The sequence below is a fragment of the Hetaerina americana genome, unplaced genomic scaffold (assembly GCF_022747635.1).
Source record: "Hetaerina americana unplaced genomic scaffold, ioHetAmer1.1.p SCAF_3, whole genome shotgun sequence".
Lineage (NCBI taxonomy): Eukaryota > Metazoa > Arthropoda > Insecta > Odonata > Calopterygidae > Hetaerina > Hetaerina americana.
In genome coordinates this window covers 27,411,584-27,429,334 of record NW_027286874.1, presented here as the reverse complement: position 1 = coordinate 27,429,334, position 17,751 = coordinate 27,411,584, and the positions used below count along the sequence as shown (strand labels likewise).

At 31.5% G+C, this 17,751-nt stretch overlaps 1 protein-coding gene across 3 annotated transcripts in view; it reads right to left on the bottom strand.

Annotated features, from left to right (window-relative positions):
- Window positions 1–262: 262 nt before the first annotated feature.
- Prp4k (Pre-mRNA processing factor 4 kinase) overlaps window positions 263–17,751 on the bottom strand; it is a 45,951-nt gene continuing 28,462 nt past the window's right edge. Inside the window, exons 10-17 of one of the 3 annotated variants that reach the window (XR_011701552.1) lie at window positions 8,015–8,168; window positions 7,404–7,541; window positions 6,311–6,425; window positions 6,121–6,227; window positions 5,911–6,042; window positions 2,033–2,426; window positions 1,102–1,213; window positions 263–643 (exon numbers count right to left, since the gene is read on the bottom strand). Coding sequence is in view for 1 of the 3 variants with exons in the window: in XM_071588689.1 (XP_071444790.1) it covers window positions 2,220–2,426; window positions 5,911–6,042; window positions 6,121–6,227; window positions 6,311–6,425; window positions 7,404–7,541; window positions 8,015–8,168 (853 nt within the window). In the remaining 2 variants the exon portion in view is untranslated. Of the gene's footprint in view, window positions 644–1,101; window positions 1,214–1,236; window positions 2,427–5,910; window positions 6,043–6,120; window positions 6,228–6,310; window positions 6,426–7,403; window positions 7,542–8,014; window positions 8,169–17,751 lie in introns of those variants that run through there. The other 2 variants (XR_011701551.1, XM_071588689.1) reach the window with 2 other exon arrangements.

The window sequence follows — 17,751 nt, the reverse complement described above, 5'->3', positions numbered from 1 at the left end:
GTATTCCACTTACCTTTTACCACCCAAAATTTAATGAAATTAAAAACGACATTAAACGTATGCAAAATAATTTGTGTTGACTACAGCAGATGCTTAAGATTTCCACTCAAGCATTGGATCTAATATTTTACAAAATTCTATTTATAATATGACTTTTAGCAGTCGCTTTTTTACGGTAAAGTTTTATCAGGCTAACTATGAGGGCATATGAAAAAGGTAAGTCCAAAATAATTAGGTAGATTTGCATTTATTAATTTACCTCCAATTTAATTGAAGTACAAATGTAAACAAGAGATGCACTTAGAAAAAACACTTTCATAAGTATCAGGTAAAATTCATATTTTCTATCGAGTCTTGTTTTTTATGCAATAATCTTTATCTTCTTAATACCTACAAGAAAAAAGAAATTAGTTAGCAATGAGCTTGAAACTAACAAAGACATTGGAAGCAATAAATACTTACTTATATCCAATTCATTGCATTTCATTCATGCACCAAGTCAATGTCAAACAAAAAAAATGGTGAAAGATTTAAAAAAATACCTTTGCTTTACCCTAAATCACAAACTTGCTGATTATTTGTGAAGGAACTTACAGAAACTCCATGAAATCCAACATGAGAGGATAATTTGTGAATGATGAGCCTGTGAAAGGGAACAGATCTTTAGTGATCAATGAAAAAGTTAATGAAAACAAATAGGGCATTAAAGGAATTAAAGGGCAAGGTTTTAAAGTGGTGGGAAATTAAGTCAAATCTAAATCAGAGATATAAAAGGCATTGTATTTCCACAAACAAATGCTTGTAACATATTTTTATTGCTCTGATTCAAGAAAGTTCTGGTTGTAATGCTAACCACTTAAACCCTGATTGTCATGTGAGACTAAATTGGCAGAAACGAACAAGGCTGAGAATTATTAGGTATCAATAGTGACAGCAATGTAACCTGCTACGCAATAATACGTCACACCAATATTAAACATAAAGTTCAGCTAAGTTTAATCCCTAGAAATAATGCAATAGGATTAATAGTGCACGGAATGCGTTGGTAATAATGTTACACCAATTTTCAGATCTATTCCTTCCCGCCAGTTGCACAAATACCTTTGAACATCTAGTTACTGAAATCTCTGTAGTGCTGAAATCAGCCCAACAGCATCTCAACCTTGGAGATTTAGAATATGGCAACAATTTTCTCTGATGGTTGTAAAGATTCCTGTAAGGAGAATGACACCATGAGAATGAGAAATAATGCTGGTACCCTTACAATACCTCATAAGGAAACAATTGTCTCCTAAACAAGTGCTTATCGTTGGCTATAGTGCATGAATTTAAGCATGAAAAATTAGTCTGACTTGCTGATTGAGTTGACATTTCAAACAAGTTTCTAGCACAGAACCTATTATTAAAATTTGAAAGAATGATAGAAGGCAAGAAAAACAAACAGAGCAAGAAGAAAGAAACTAATTTAATAAGGAATTGAAAAACATTGACACACTGATAAGTTGATATTTTATTACTCTTGTGAATTGACACTAACAAAAAAACTCCAACAGCCTTAATCTTTGGCCACATTTTTTACATACATTTAAACATTTTTTATGATACATAGAAACAATATTTTGTACGATAAAAATGTTCACTAATGGGTCTAAACTTATAAAAAGATGATAGTTTTACTGCATACAAATCATCAGTCCATATGAAAATTTCACTGACAAGGAAATATTTAACCCCAAGATTTGACTTCAATTCATAATAAGTCAATTATTAGCATACATTTGATCCTTCATGACATATTTCCTTGTCATGCTTGACAGTTTCTGAGGTTTTCATTTATAATATCTGATGGCCAAAAAAGCCTCATGCTAATTTTTCTACAAAAAATAGTTTAAATTCCTTGTGAGATGCACTAACTAGAAGTTAAATTATTATCATATATAATTATAATTATTATTATTTATATCCACAAATATGGAGCATCATCACTCTCCGTCACAACCTGCTGTGTTCTTCATGTGGAGGCAGTAGTTACCTCTCTCTCCCACTCTGCCTGATAACCACCACAACTTGTTCCTCCCATCCACATTAGTGTAGCAGAGTAAAAATAATGGCTAACAGCATCAACTTCCAAATTCTCATCCAGAGAATATGTGGGCTTTAATTCAGAATCCTTAGAAGAGATCTAGGCCATAGCTGTGGATGGAACATGTTTACACAAATTATATCTTCTCCTGAATGAAAGGATGAGTGAGGGCATGGTTGATAGAAGCACGTTTAGATGAATCCAACATCAGGATGCGTTCCAGCAAATCCTTAAGTTGGCTCACTTTACGAAGCTGCTCTTCAGGGAGCAAGCTCTGATGGCCAACTAGCTCTGCTTGCAAATCTCTGGATGGGTTGATAGCTGACATCACTACAATTTTTTCCTAAAAATAAATGCAGTTAATAAGAATGAAGGAAAAAATTAAAGATACACAATAGTTTTTAAATTTGTACCACTATAGGTAATTCAAAAAAGTAATAAATAGATTATCACATACTATCTGAATTAAGATCACTACTGTTACAATACAAAATAGCATCCCTGGAGGCTGTAGACAGAATTATGTTTATTGAAATTGGCATTCACATATACAAAGATTACCAACTGTTTAACAGTTACCCCATTAAGAAAGCTTTTACAAGAATCAATAGCAGATAACTATTTTAATGTGAATTTTGATGATATCTTTCTTTACCTTTAATGAATTGAACCTTAAGTTTTAAAGAATGCTTTGGTTGCTGATGACAGATTATAATGGTTTTGTTTTTAAACTACAATATTTTAGATGGTACACATGAGAGAATTCTGTTAAACAGGATATACTACTCATATTTTGTTACTTAAATGTTGGTATCATGTGTGAAAATAATGGCTTATTTAAATTTCAAATTCCGTGCACTAATTTGGGTTGACTCAAATTCAACTTGAGTAATTAAGGTTGCACACTGGATGAATGGGACACCTTTTTAATTAAAAGATATGAGTATCTATATTTTACTTATTTTTAACCATTGGTAAAAGGATGAGGAAGGTGTGATTGTGACTTATAGGCTGCCTAAATGCAACTAGTTTTTGTCACATATAGATGGAAAATAAGCTGATTTTAATGCCTTTCCAAATATGTTAATTGACAGTTTGTGGGTTTTCCATCCATGTATAAAATTAGGTATTTAATCAATATATATCAGCAGAGAATTTGACACTCTGCTTACCTTGAAAAACCTAAATATGATATGACACTCTTCTTAATAATTTCGATGATTTTACCATAAGAGCAATCTAAATCTGTATACTTTTCCAATAATTTCAATTGGAAGACTGTTAGAAGGCTGGAAAAAATGAAGATTGAGAAAATATACAGGGTGCGGCAACATAACGTCCCTTTTTAAAAGCGTTTTGCATTTGAAAAAGGAAGATATGTTGCCGCACCCTGTATATTTTCCCAATCTTTATTTTTTCCAGCCTTTTAAAGAGTAAAGATACTTTAGACTCATCACAATACCTGATGAAGGTTATCACAGTGTATACGTATAGCTGAAACATAAAAAAAAAAGATTTTAAGCACTTTTCCACAAAATAATTTTTTTTCAAATTATGAAATTAAAATATTCAAAAAACTTAAAGAGTCATCTTTAAATACAAGATCTGAAGATGACCCTGTGAGTTGAAATACATACCATTTATTTTAACTTTTGCTTTTATGGAGAAGTGCTAAAATCTTTTTAAATATCAACTGTTCTACCACATCAAGCTAGAAGCTGTGAATCTTTTCTGGCTGCCTCTGTGTCTAAGTGCATCAACTCTCGCCTTTCTCAAGATAAATTTTCAAGTAAACTCAAGACACTTTAAACTATTCTGGGTCTAAAAATCTGTTCTAGGAATAGTATCAAGAACTAAATCCCCAAGCAGTCCTTGAATTGCCCTATTCCCTGGCCACACGCCCTTGCAGGGATTTTTGTAGATGAATGCAAAATTTCCCAATTTTTTTCAAAAATAACACAAGCAATAATTAGGAATCAAATTTAAATTCTACTAATATTTTGGCACATTTGACAGGGAGAAGACACAGAATATTTTACCTGAGGAAGGCATTTCCTTGTAATATAAAAAGGATTATAAATTTAAAATGTAACTTTAACTAATGATCATTGGGAGAGCTTATAGGAGTCTTGTTATTCAAATGGTATCCCTCTCAGGGATCAATCCTGGATCTACAACTCTTTAACCATGATGAATAATTTTGATATAAAGCTAAATGGACTTCTCTAGAAAATGCTGATGATTCTATATTGTTTGATATGAGCAAGGATGTTGATGTTCTGAAATCGCATTCCTTAACAGTATACAAGGCCAAATCAACTTAGTTCTAAGCAAATACTTTTATAATGAATAAAAGTAAAGCCCAATCAACACTAATCAGCTTTTAGGATACATGCAGATATTAGTGTCCATGTACTGTTCGGTTTCATACTGATTCCAAAGAGATATGGTCTGGTTCAGGCATACATACAGTGAAATCCTGATTTAATATCCTCCCAATTAAAGTCATCTTTTTTTGCGAACAAAACAAAATTCCATGTAATTATTACTAGGCACTATATTAAGCTATAGAGTGATTCTTGATTTTGTGAATTATCTGCACTCAATGCACAAAATACTGGTCCCTAAATAGACAATTTCTTAATAAGATAAATATTATGTAGAACACATCGACACTATGCCCCAACATCGAACAAGAAAAGCAATCATAAAGTTCAAATAAAATCAGCAAAATGAAACACACATTAACTAATTTCAAATAAAATGTAAAACATGGCATCTGGCAAAATACAAGACAATAACAAATAATACTTCATATCAATCATTAGCATAATCTAAATCCCCAATACTTAACAGGTGGCAAGGCATCTCTAAATGGTATCATAACAAAATCAAAGTTCAGTCTACTTTAGTCTCAAATACTCATCCTAAAATTAATTTCGATAAATAATAACGCTAGAATGCTCCACTTGGTGGTGACTATATTTTGCTACTATTGATTGCTAAATTTGTCATGTAATAAGAGCAGTACTATGTATGGATACATTCAAATCGATTATTTGACACAATCATAGGGCCCCCCTGTTGAGATGCAACATGTGGTGTGATTTCTTTGTCGGATCAATCAAAAAATTAACCACTACAAATACTTAAAACTGCTTATATCATGTTATTTCATTTTTGCTTTGTGAGGGACATTTACTTTGTTTTTAAATTTTGTTTAGTGCAAGTTCATTTTATTCAATGGCATCCCATAGTTATGGGTACCAAAAGGAATAAGCTCATTTTAAATTAAAAGGTTAGCATTATTCATGAAGTAGAGTCTCATACAAATATGACAAGTGTAGAGATGGCAAACCAGCTTAGTTAAGATCTTTCAACCATGAGCAACTAGCCACTGTATTTGCTGCAGAGGTTTCAAAATATGTACTCTGCAATTATACCTCTAAAAGGATCAATCTGGAGGGAAAAAGCCTTTTTAAAAAATTGAAAAAGAAACATTTTTTATTCTGGCTATATCTGTACATTAATTCAAACCCTGGCAAGATTACTCCTCAAATTATAATTACATGTATATAAAGTATTCATATAGCAAAAATGATTTCATAATAATCAATTGCCATCAGGTATTTAAATTTTAGAATGTTACCATTTTAAAACTTGGTCCCCAGGCATATATTCAACAAACAGGTTTCATTGCATGTAATTAAATACATTTTTCGTAAGTTCTTTCAAAGTTATTTGCAAATCATTCTATAAACTCTTTAAAAGCGGGATAACTATATGTATCATTAAATATAAAATTATAAATAATTATGGTTTCTTACCCTTTCAGTGACTTTGTCAACTTCATGATATAAGAAATTGCAATTAGTGTCAAAATGCTGATCCTTAAAAGCTCCTTTTCTAATAATTTTATTGGGCATTTTCCCCTTCAAATCCATAAAGAATTTCAACATCTATAAAAGTAAAAGTTGGCATGAGTAAAATAGAATATACATGAAAAATTACAGATTTTTAACTTTTGTGATAGTTACCTGGTTATTAGTTTTGCCAGCAAACATAATTTTTCCTGTATATAGTTCATATATAGTACATCCTGCAGACCACATATCTATTCCAAAATCATATGGAATTCCTAAAACTGTAATCAATGCATTATTTAACAATAAACCACATCAGACTTCTTCGTCATTACTTCAACCATATCCATTTGTACAAACTTACTTATTTCAGGTGCCCGGTAGAATCTACTAACCAAATAAGGTGTAATTTCATTTTCAGCAACATGAGAAGCAGAACCAAAGTCACATAGCTTTAGGACCAACTTGCTTTCATTGACCTGGAATAATGCATAAACAAAACTTTTAGTTTTCAGACAAATACAAGCACTGATAGTATATTAGCATGATAAAAATAATCTCAACATGTAATACATAAAAATCCCAACATCATATACCAAGTTTTATTTTAACAAGGCCGCCCAAGTTATCTAAAATATTCTGTCCAGTTTTGATGTCAATGACAAGTTTTATTTAAGAAATCCAGGTTAATTATATTTTCTGGGATTTTTACAATTCCTCCCTTGGACAAATTCCAAAGAAACTGCGGGAGTTGCCGCAACAGTAACTTTAAACGGATTCATCCACCAAAGTGCATTTCAATGCAACAATTTCAGAGTGTAAAAGTCATTCGCCTTGACCGGATATCTCAGTCAAGGTGAATGACTTTTAAACTCTGAAATTGTTGCATTGAAGTCCTCCCTTGGATTCTTCCGGCAGAAGTATATGTATTTTGTTATTTATTGAAAAGACAAGAGAAGGGGAGGCAGCAAGATTTGGAAAAAATACAACAATTGCAGTGCTTCTCTTCCCCTCCACTCAATCATGAGAGGACAAAATGGGAATCATAATAAAATAACAACTGCCATTCACTATCTATGAATAAATTTGGATGCATTTTGGCTTTGATCTTAAGAGGGCTTAAGAGAGTTTGCAAGTCCTCTCTGCCTTTGGTTGGAGACTTTTAGCTTTAAATTGCTCATCGTTTCAAACTAAGCAGAATCAAAATAATATTATTCGTAAGGATTAGATTTCATTATAACAACTTTTTTCTTTAATACTTTACACCCATTTCAACACTTGAGCATCACTGTCAGAATGTATGTGCCTGATGATGACACCCTAATTTTAAAACATGTACTAAAGAAATAAGATGAATCAGAGAAACTAAATTTCCTTGTTTCATCATAATGATGCTGTTCTACGATATAATGCTCAACAATATTTGTTTGAAAATTATCATAAAAATATTAACTCACCAAAATATTATCAGGCTTAATATCTGCATGCAAAATGTTAGCTTTCTTAAGAAGTTTCAATGCCAAAAATAGTTGTTGACTATATGACCTCACTGCTTTCACATGTAAACCAACATCTTTGCCATATTTTTTTAAAACCTATAAGAAAGATTTCTCATTAACATTAATTAACTTGAAATGAAACTGCAATTAAATATACTAAAAGAAGAAGCTTATATTGCACTTAAACATTTTTCTTCCTGTACAGCCACTCAAAAATATTTATGGATTAAAGGTACAAAAGGCAACTGTAGCTACAGTACACAGCATTTGCTTCAGCAATTAACCTATTTTTTGTTAAGACTTAGCATTAAAATGACGACTTTATTCAAATGAAATGAAGCTAATCTCAAACTTAATAAGTACCACTTAAAATGAAGTTCATAATATGCTCACAGTAGGAAGAATACTAGGTACATTTCTGACATTTATGCATTACACTTGTTGTAATATATTTTTTCAAGAGATTACAATTTATGCCATTGCAGGACATATAAATTGCCTATTTCTCCTACTTTGGGAAATGGCATTTGAGAACAATTTCAAATTTAAAAGTGTTGAAAAAAACTTACCTCTCGAAGATTCATACTTAGTGGTTCAAAAACAAGGCACAAATGTTGTTTATGAAAAAAATGACGAAAAAGCCTTAGGCAATGAAACCTATCATCTGGATCAGCATCATTTAGGCGCTTCAGTATTTCAAGCTCCTTCAACCCAGTTTTATGCCTGAAATGATGCATGCACATTTAAAATTTAAATTCAGGAAAATGAACAATAATTAATATGACAAATTTTGATATCAGGCATACCAAATAATTTGGTAAATCCCTGTGGTAATTAACTTGAAGTAACTACAAACATCAATTTATCTCACCAGTGGTGTGTTTTGCATTATGGTCCCAAGCAAGCAAATTCTTTCTCTATCAATGTAGCAATGGGACAAAAATATCAATAATGACAGTTAAACAGGAAAGTTAGATACCTTCCAATGCTCTGGGAGAATTATAGATTGTGAAGTCAATGCATAAATCAGCTTTTAAATTTTCAAATCCCAAAATCCCCCTTCCCATTAAAATAACTTCAGTTGTAGGTACATACACCTACAATACCATGCAGTGGGGCGAGTTCGAACATATTTTGATACACTATCATTTGTCATCATGTCTTTGCTGGTACTCATGAGCAGCGGCCTATTTAGTTTTGGAATTGAGGTGGTCAGGTAGAAGAACCTACACAAGGGTCAGCTGATTGACTTAACTCAGTTATGCACAACAAAATAGTCAACCTAGGGAACTCGGAGGAACCTAAAGCTTTTTGTACTTTTCTCTCAAGCATCTCTCATTGGTTCATTTGTATAAACATTTCTGCTCAGCCAACTAGATCTGATCGAAAATTACACTCACTGTCAAATTATTTTAAAATTCTTATCACTAATGTGCATCTTATTGATAGCCTGCAGAGAGAGAGAGAGAGACAATGGTCACTGCACATCTCTTTTGGTGTACAAATAGTTGGAGTTAACTCATGATTTAAAATGAGGACTCAAGAATGTTTCCCAAAAACAAGACTACACAGTAAATTAGCTGGCAAAAATGATTAACATGAATTCTACAGAAAAATAAAGAAGAGAAGATAATTTGAATACCTGCAGGTGTGACTGTCTATAATTACTCCACATATTATCATTATTAAAATTTACATGTGCAGATAGACAGTGTCAGGACATGTATGAACTCACCCTACATTATGGTAACAGTACATAAAAAATTTTGCAAGTTGAAACTAAATGCAATTAGTTACCACTAAATCCTGGATAATTTCCATTTCCATTTTTCTCAATAAAATTCAATAATTACATAACTTGATATCCATAAAATTACAACACTTCTTTAAAAGCTTATAAATTACACAGTCACAAATAAATTATCACTGGCTTGAGATAGTTCCACCAAGCAAATTCATCCATATAATGTTAGACACATCGGCGTGATGGACGATATTAAAATATTTATGATGCACAAAGTGCACATAAATTAAAGATGAAAGAAATATGTGCTTAAACACACAAATCTACTCTCAAGTGAACCTTTTCAGTGAAACCTATACATAAACAATAAGTCACTAGCCACATGCAATAAAATTAAAACATGAATATTATAATGTTTTATTCAAATTATTTATAAAAGGGAACACTAGTAAGCTAGTGAAGTGCTTCACTAGTAAACTAGTGAAGTAATCAACATAAAACTTTTTCGAGCTTTGAAGAAACATTCCTGTTGTATTAGAATAAAAAATTAGGCCTTCTCCAAAACTTGAAATGAATTGAAACTGATTTTACTAAGATGTGATTTACTGTTTTATAGTGCAAAATAATGAAACCACTCCAAGCAATTAGGATTTGAAAAAGTACCCCTTTTACAAATTAGCAATGGAGTATACACCAATATACTCCTTATCTTAAAGGACACTTATAATCAACATTTTCGACCTATTGAAGGGACACCTTCAGATTTTAAAAATGTTTTTGATAAATACGATTTTTATGTATCTTAAATACTAATTATGGCCTTAGTTATCATTGAAGCAGATAAAGATATTAACTTAGAGAAATACAAATTTAAGGAAAACAACAATAGATTCAAATATATATATGTACATATATGTATATATATGTACATATATGTATATAGATATCAATGAAACAATATTTGAAACTGAGGGATGACCCTAAATAATGGCAGCGCTATTAATAAAGTAACCTTTAGATTAGTACCTAAACAAAATTGAGGTTATTTTTTCCCATTCATAGCTAATGGCCAGTGTCATATGAGTTTCCTTTCACTTACAAGACATAACAATTTTTAAGAGGACAGTGTAAATAATATATGATTAAATTGTTGTATAGTTTTTTTCACTGTGAGAAGTAGAAAAATTATATTGTATATTAGGATGAGACAGAGAGGGAAAACAGAGAAATATGCAGACATTTTACACATTGAAAATATGGTCAAGGTTAATTTTATCTGCCTCCCAAAAAATGAAAATACAATTTTGTTAAGGTACATTTGAATTATTGCCCAACATTCTACATATGCAATTGCACATTACATTGCAGCAACTGATTTCATGGAAGAATAAAGGCCATGAATCTAACTCATATGGGTGACTAAGCCAAGGCATACTTTCCAAGATTCAACATCACAGTCACTAATGTATTTTGGAGATATGGGATCATTAGAATTCACCCGCTTTGTATGAAAATAATGGCTAGCAATATATAAATATACATGTACAAACGGGGAGATCATAAACTTAAGGACACCATGAGTAATTGAAGAGAAAATGGAAATTTTAGATTAAGAAAATTATCTTGTAAGACATGAAGACTGACCAGACCTTTTAACACTAGTAGACAATTTCCTATACCCAAAATTGATTATTTTCCATTTGTGCCTAAAGAGTACACAAATTTCAAGGGAATAATATTATTACAAAAATCAATAACATTTTTTACATGTCCACACTATTACTACAAGTTGCAACTTTGCTTTAACTCCTTCAATGTTCACGCAAGTAATGGGATTATCAAATAAGCCTATTCGTTGAAATACTTCATTTTGTTATTTTTCCCTAATGTAAATTTTAAATGAGACACCTGCTGAATAAACACATGAAATAATCAACAGCATGATTTGAATGAATAATTTCCTTTCCAGAACTTTAAAACCCAAGAATATTAAAAATGAAGCAAATCTAATATAAATCAAATTAATGCTTTTCATTACGATTTAATTTTAAATCCTACAATTTTTCCCGAGCTGCCCACAAACATACACTGTTAATGAAAAAGTATTAAGTAATATTCTACAATTTAAAGGAAATACTTCAGTGTCAAAAACAATGTCAATATAATCAAATGCTGTGATTATCAACCTTTAAAACAAATTATTGAATTAGCTTTAATTCTTACATTAATTCAGAGTAATCTTAGCACAATAATAATGGTGAAGTATACCATCTAATTCCAAAAAACTTATAACTATATTTGACCTTAATTATGGGCTGTATATACCTGCATTGGCCTGCACATAAATATAAGAAAAAAACTGATACATCAAATATCCTGGAACACTTGATATTCCCTACTCAAAAATTTGTACACTACACAAATTAAAATGGAGAGGCAGATGAAACTAATGCTAACAACTCAATACAAGTGAGCTCTACTTATGAACATCATGCAATCTTGAAAACTGTTGGTAAGCATGTGATTATTAAGCTGAAAATGCTTACGTACTTTTCTAATTAAAATAACTCCAATTTTCTTTTTTATTTGTCTATTATGAAGATGTGTCAAATGAATAAATAATATATTGATATATTCTACTTCAAATGTCAAACCCCCACCGAATTAAATCATATTTTGTTAATGTGAATGTCTAGTATTTTCATGAATTTTTACACATATAAAAGTTTTGAAACTCCGAAGGTCATCTCAGTGCCCTAGTTTAGTATTAAGCCCCTGTTTTCCCAATTACTTTTACCATGTCTATTTTTCATTGTGTTTCTTTTGACTTTTCCACATTCAGTACTTTTTGCTGCCAAATGAATATGTAATTCCATTCATACTACAGAGGCCTCGCATAAGCTGACTCCAGACGAATATATTCCAATCGGTTGAGTGTAGCCTTTTTGTTGTTGTTGTGATGGCAAAACTGAGGATAACAGATTTTGGAATTTATAAACTAAAAGATAAGTAGGAAACTAAATATTTTTATAGATACTATTGGTAAACTGTCAAAATTCATATAAAAAGCTTTACTCTGTCAAATTTGTTATCTGGGCTTTTCTTTGGTTTGAAGAAATGTTACCAAGCCTAAAAAGTAAAAAAATATCCATTCTTTTAACCACTCTGGAGTTCTGTAGTATTTTAATTCGCAAGAAAAAGAAACAGCGGGTTCCTGATTTTACAGTCATCTACTTTATGTTTATCTGATTTTAAGGCAGTTTTTGTGGACTTAAACAAAAGACCTTACACCATATACTAAGCACACATTTTGTTCCAGATTTTACTGCTATTACTGAGGTTTTAATCATACATGAGTTTAATACTTTCACTTATCTCCCTGGACTTCTTGTAAGCCCCTGGTGATTATTAGTCTATCCCTCCTATGTCTCCTGGGTTCTTCCGCAAAGCAACAGATTGGAGGGAGGAGTGTATCGTCTACTTTCTTGGCTTTTAAGAACATAAGGTACTAGCACACACTGATACACAGTTACCGATATACCACATTTATTCATGCAGTCACATTGTTTAGAGGATATATCGACAGATTTCAAGATCACTATGTAATCATTTGTGCATAGTTCAATATTGTTCCTAGCATTAATATGTGCAAAAGTAAATTTCCATGAAAAGTGAAGACTAAACTTGATGAAAGAGTGACAAAAAGAAAAGCACTACACAGGATGAAGGTATGTAGTGCCATGATGCAGCATAGGGAATTGGTGTAAGAGAATTGTTACTTTTGAGCACCACAGTCTTAGGTGACAATATTCAGGCATAGATAAAAAATATTTGTTTGTGGCATTGTGGTGTTGCAGGTAAGTTTTGCATTCAAAATAAAAGCATTATTGAAACTCATCCTACTATATGCACCACAAATGATAGTGGATCATGGGATATGGCAAATTGTGTAACAATCGTTAACTGCTTCAATATGTAAGGATTCATATTAGACTGTGGTCCAAACGAGGAGGAAGAAAATGGAAGGAAAGTGCTGATAAGAAGTTCAGACATAGTTCAGTGAATATGTGAACTATGATATGAATGTTGTGACTTCTGAACTGCTTTCCATCCAAAAGTGGCTGAGAAGGATGAGTGTGAAGATGAAGGATGCCAAGGAAAAGATGAGCCAATATATCCGATCTGGCCAAAAAATCAATGAGTTGGGTACACTAGAGGAAGTTTACTGTTCAACAAACAGTATCTGTAAGCTGACACTTGACTTTCTAAAGGATACCTTAGGAAAACACCCAAGAATAATATTGCCACATCAAATCTAAATTGAATGCTGAATTTTAAAAGGTCATTTGTGAGAAAAAGGGTTAGCTTGAAATAGAATTAAGGACTATGAATAAATATATCAAACTCAGGGGAAATGAGATGCAGGCTCTACTTATGAGATATTGTTAAATGCTTAATAATATAATAATAGTGAAAAAACACTGCCGTTTAAAATACATACTTAATCACTTCAATGACGGTATAAAGGTATATAGATTATAACCAATCACATATGAACTCATACTGCCCACCCACAAAGGCCTAGTTCACCTTTAATTTCTTATTCATAGTTAACACAATTTGCCCATAGCTAACAGGCTGGCCTTTTGTAGTAGCCCACGTTACCTCCATCAACTATTATCATCTTCGACTTAGGTCAGTATTGTTCTTGAAATGCACGCGAATGAAATCTCAGACGTCAAAACAATGAAAACCTTGAACGTTTAAACAATTTCTAACTTAGAACTCTTATTACTCATTCAATGTCATGTGAAATGGACTTAACATAAATAATTATTTACTTTAATAAGTGAGCTAATTACCTTGAAGATAATCTGTCACTTCATCAATGCTTAAAGAATAGTTACTTGATGCGAAAAGCATGCATTTATGAAATAAGGCAGTTTAAAATTGACTAAGAGAGTAGGAAGTAGCGAAGAGTAAGGAGGGGTGGGAGGAATTGAGAAGGAAGCGTTTTCATTCTGATTCAATATGCATGTGTGGTGCCATTCTTTAATTTTCAAGAGCCTTTTATTTACCAGCAGTCAGTATTAATAGTATATCTTATGAGTTAAGTTTGAGACTTTCTGTCAAGTACAAAATTGTATGCTCTGCTGATAACAAATATACATTCAGCTCTGAGTAACATTAGTGCCTCTTGTCAACTAGGAAATGTTCAATGTACAAAATAACAATTCTATGTGTAGTTCATCAATCATGTAAGGGTAGAAAATTAGACATTAAAACACGCATATAAGTATTTATCAGAATGAAATTTGTTAAAAAGTGACAAGGAGAGCACATCAAGTACCCAACCACGAGCCTTCAATCATTATATAAACCATCTGCTTCTTAGGAGCATACTTTATTGTAAAGCACATTTATTATGAACTGAATCACAATAAGAATGTAAAAGATATTGAGCCAGGTTATGAGCCATCAAAGTTTTAGGTCTGTTTACATATCTAATGGTAATTCATAAAAATATATCATCAAAAACATGATGTACACATTACTTGGCCATGGATTTAACACTCATTAGCTTTAAAAATTAATGAATTGTCAAATTTGCACTGAATCAGCGTTGAAATAATTGGGATCAATCTCGAATTGTAGAAATTTAAACTGTTTAGTGATTGTACCTTTTTTACTCCAGAAATTATCTTCCCAAAATTATTTAAATTTCTCTTTCAAGAGCAGTCACTTGTGATAACGCTTTCCATGGATGCTTCACTAAAAATATTGTTTTCATGAGCAGGAATGCATGTTATATCTATTAAAACTGGTTCAGAAACATAATAAATTAATGTTTGTTAATTCATGACATGAATGTTTAGAATGAAAGCAAAGTGTATCAAAAGAGATAACTGCTGTGTGCCTTATAGTATTTAACCATTTGTAAATCATACGAAATATTGCCATGAACACCATCAATTACTTTTTTCTAATCTTTCCCTTATGAAGGTGTACATTATGAGACCTATATTACTTAAGTTTATTACTAAGTATTATAAGTCTCATCTACTGATTCAATATTAACAACATTATTAAGGGTGGCGGCTAGGTTAGAGATAAATTTATCAATAGATAATGGATTAGGCAGTTCATCAATGTTTCCCAAGGAGAATTCACAGTTAATTCTTTCAGACATGAGCACCAACAATACAACCTTTTGATTTGGGTGGTGTTTAAGTATAAGTTTAAGAAGAGAAGATAATGTTTCACTTCAGCTAAAATTATATAGCAGTTAAATAATTGTTTGGCCACAATAAAGGCTCATGTTGTCCACTTATAAGATATTTATCAGGCTAGTTATTGAATTATAGACCAGTCCAACTACATCAACTAGTCAAGTTCATAAGCAGTTGCTCAATTGTATTCTCTAAACACAAGTTAACCTTATTCATGCTATGATAAAATAATCATTCGCCTCAATGAGATGAGCTCAAATTAAATTTAACCCTGCAAACAAACAAAAGTGCAAACCAGGGAGTTCAAACTCACGCATTTGGTCGCTTGGCAGGAGAGGAGTGCTCTCCAGCAGAGGATTAATGGGGACAGTTTCAAAGCTGAAACACAGAAAGAGGTGACAGTATCAATTTCAACAGCAAAAAATTATTATAAAGTAAGCTTAACAGGTAACATTAATACACAACTGGAAGTCTCTACTTATGCATTCAATTTTAGGCCTATACTTTTGTTACTGTGTACTCTATTTTATGATTCAAGTTTACAGAGACAAATTATATGCATACTAGAAAAATGCCTTAAACACAAAGTGCATTCAATAAAAATTTATGTTCCATTCTCTAGCCATCAAATAAAGTAATTGTTATGTATATAATAATGCAGGCCAATGCAGGACTCACCCATTTCACAGTTTAGTCCTCTTGGTAGGTAGCTGAGTACTTTAAGCAGATTTAACTCCAAAGAAGGAAATTCACTAATTGCGAAAACATGAAAAGGCAGTTACTGGCTAGTAAAATAAAATTTCCAATAAAAATAGAATGATTAGAATGATGCCAAGACATCAAGAATAAATCTTTAGGGTATCCTAAAAGATCAACAAAATTTTGGGAGGAAAATTCTAGAATAGCTTGAAAAACAACTAAAAGAAGAAATTTCATCTACACAAAAATGTTCCCTTCGCAAAATATTCTGACTGATAATTTAATTATTGTCTATTAGTTTGAACAGGCAAATTTTACTGGATGATTGACTATTGACAATTCTTAGAAATTAGTATACAATCTTTTTTCAAAGCAGCTGCCAAGGATTTCTACCATTAATATATAACCAAGACTCAAGTGTAGCCACAAATGTAAACCTAGATTTGAAATGATTACTTCTCATTAATTAGCACTTATCAATGCAGAAGGATTTTTCTTTTTAATTTCCACAAAAATATTATCATTCTAAAATAGATGATTTTCTTATGACGTAAATATGGAAAAAATTATTTCTTAAAAATGAATATTAACAATGGCTGTCAGAATGAGGCTTACTTAGAATATCCTTGTTTCAACTTCTTTGAAAGAAAAAAATTGGAAAATTATGGGCATCAGCAGGCATCTAAATCAAAATTTTTTACCTGTAAGATTTTCATAGGAGTAATTCATTCTAGCTAAGAAATGTCTCCAGCTTCTATCATGGAAGGTTTTTGAACATTTGGATTTTTTGTTTCCTCTGCCTTGACTGTTATTGGTGATATTCTCAGTAGAGGATGCAAAATATTGAAATATTTTAACAAACCTTATAAAAATCCAAAAACAAGTAACATCTAAATATCATCTCTGCATCAGATAGCGTCAAAATAATTTCATAATATAAAAAATTGAGTATGGGATTACTGACCACTTAAGTTGGATTAAAGAAACGAAAATTTGTAAAACAAACTTCTTAAATGTAACTGTAAAAGTCAGATAAGAGTCAAAGTTACAATAAATATTTAAAATGATTGAAGCTTTACATTTAAATACATAGGTAGGTAAAAATATTTTGTAAAACATTCAGGCAATGGTAGTAAAGTATTGATTCAAAAGCACCTATGAGCACTAATTGTCACTGGCTATACCTTCTCCAAGTAGTAGATACCACATTTGGAGGAAAACATACAAAATGCTAAAAAATGAACCTTGTTGTGAAATGAATATTCTAACCAATTAAAGTTTACAATAACAGTAGGTTACAATTCAATTTTAAAAATAATTTATACTACTGTGGCTAGTGATTAATACACCAGAAGCACAAAAACTCAAAATTCACCTTAAGATCATCAAAAGGCAAAACAATACAATCTAAGATGATAAATTATTTTAGTGTGTAGCCAATTTGTTTTACCATGATCATTGGATTACTATGCTCCTCTTCTACCAATGCATTTTTTTCAATTATACTACTTCATTTTATTACAAATTTGCAAAAAAATTTGAAATGATTATCCTTTCAAAAATATTGTTTAGAAAACTTATCACAATTTATACAGACCAAGGAAGGTAGAAACATGATTCAACAAAACTAAAC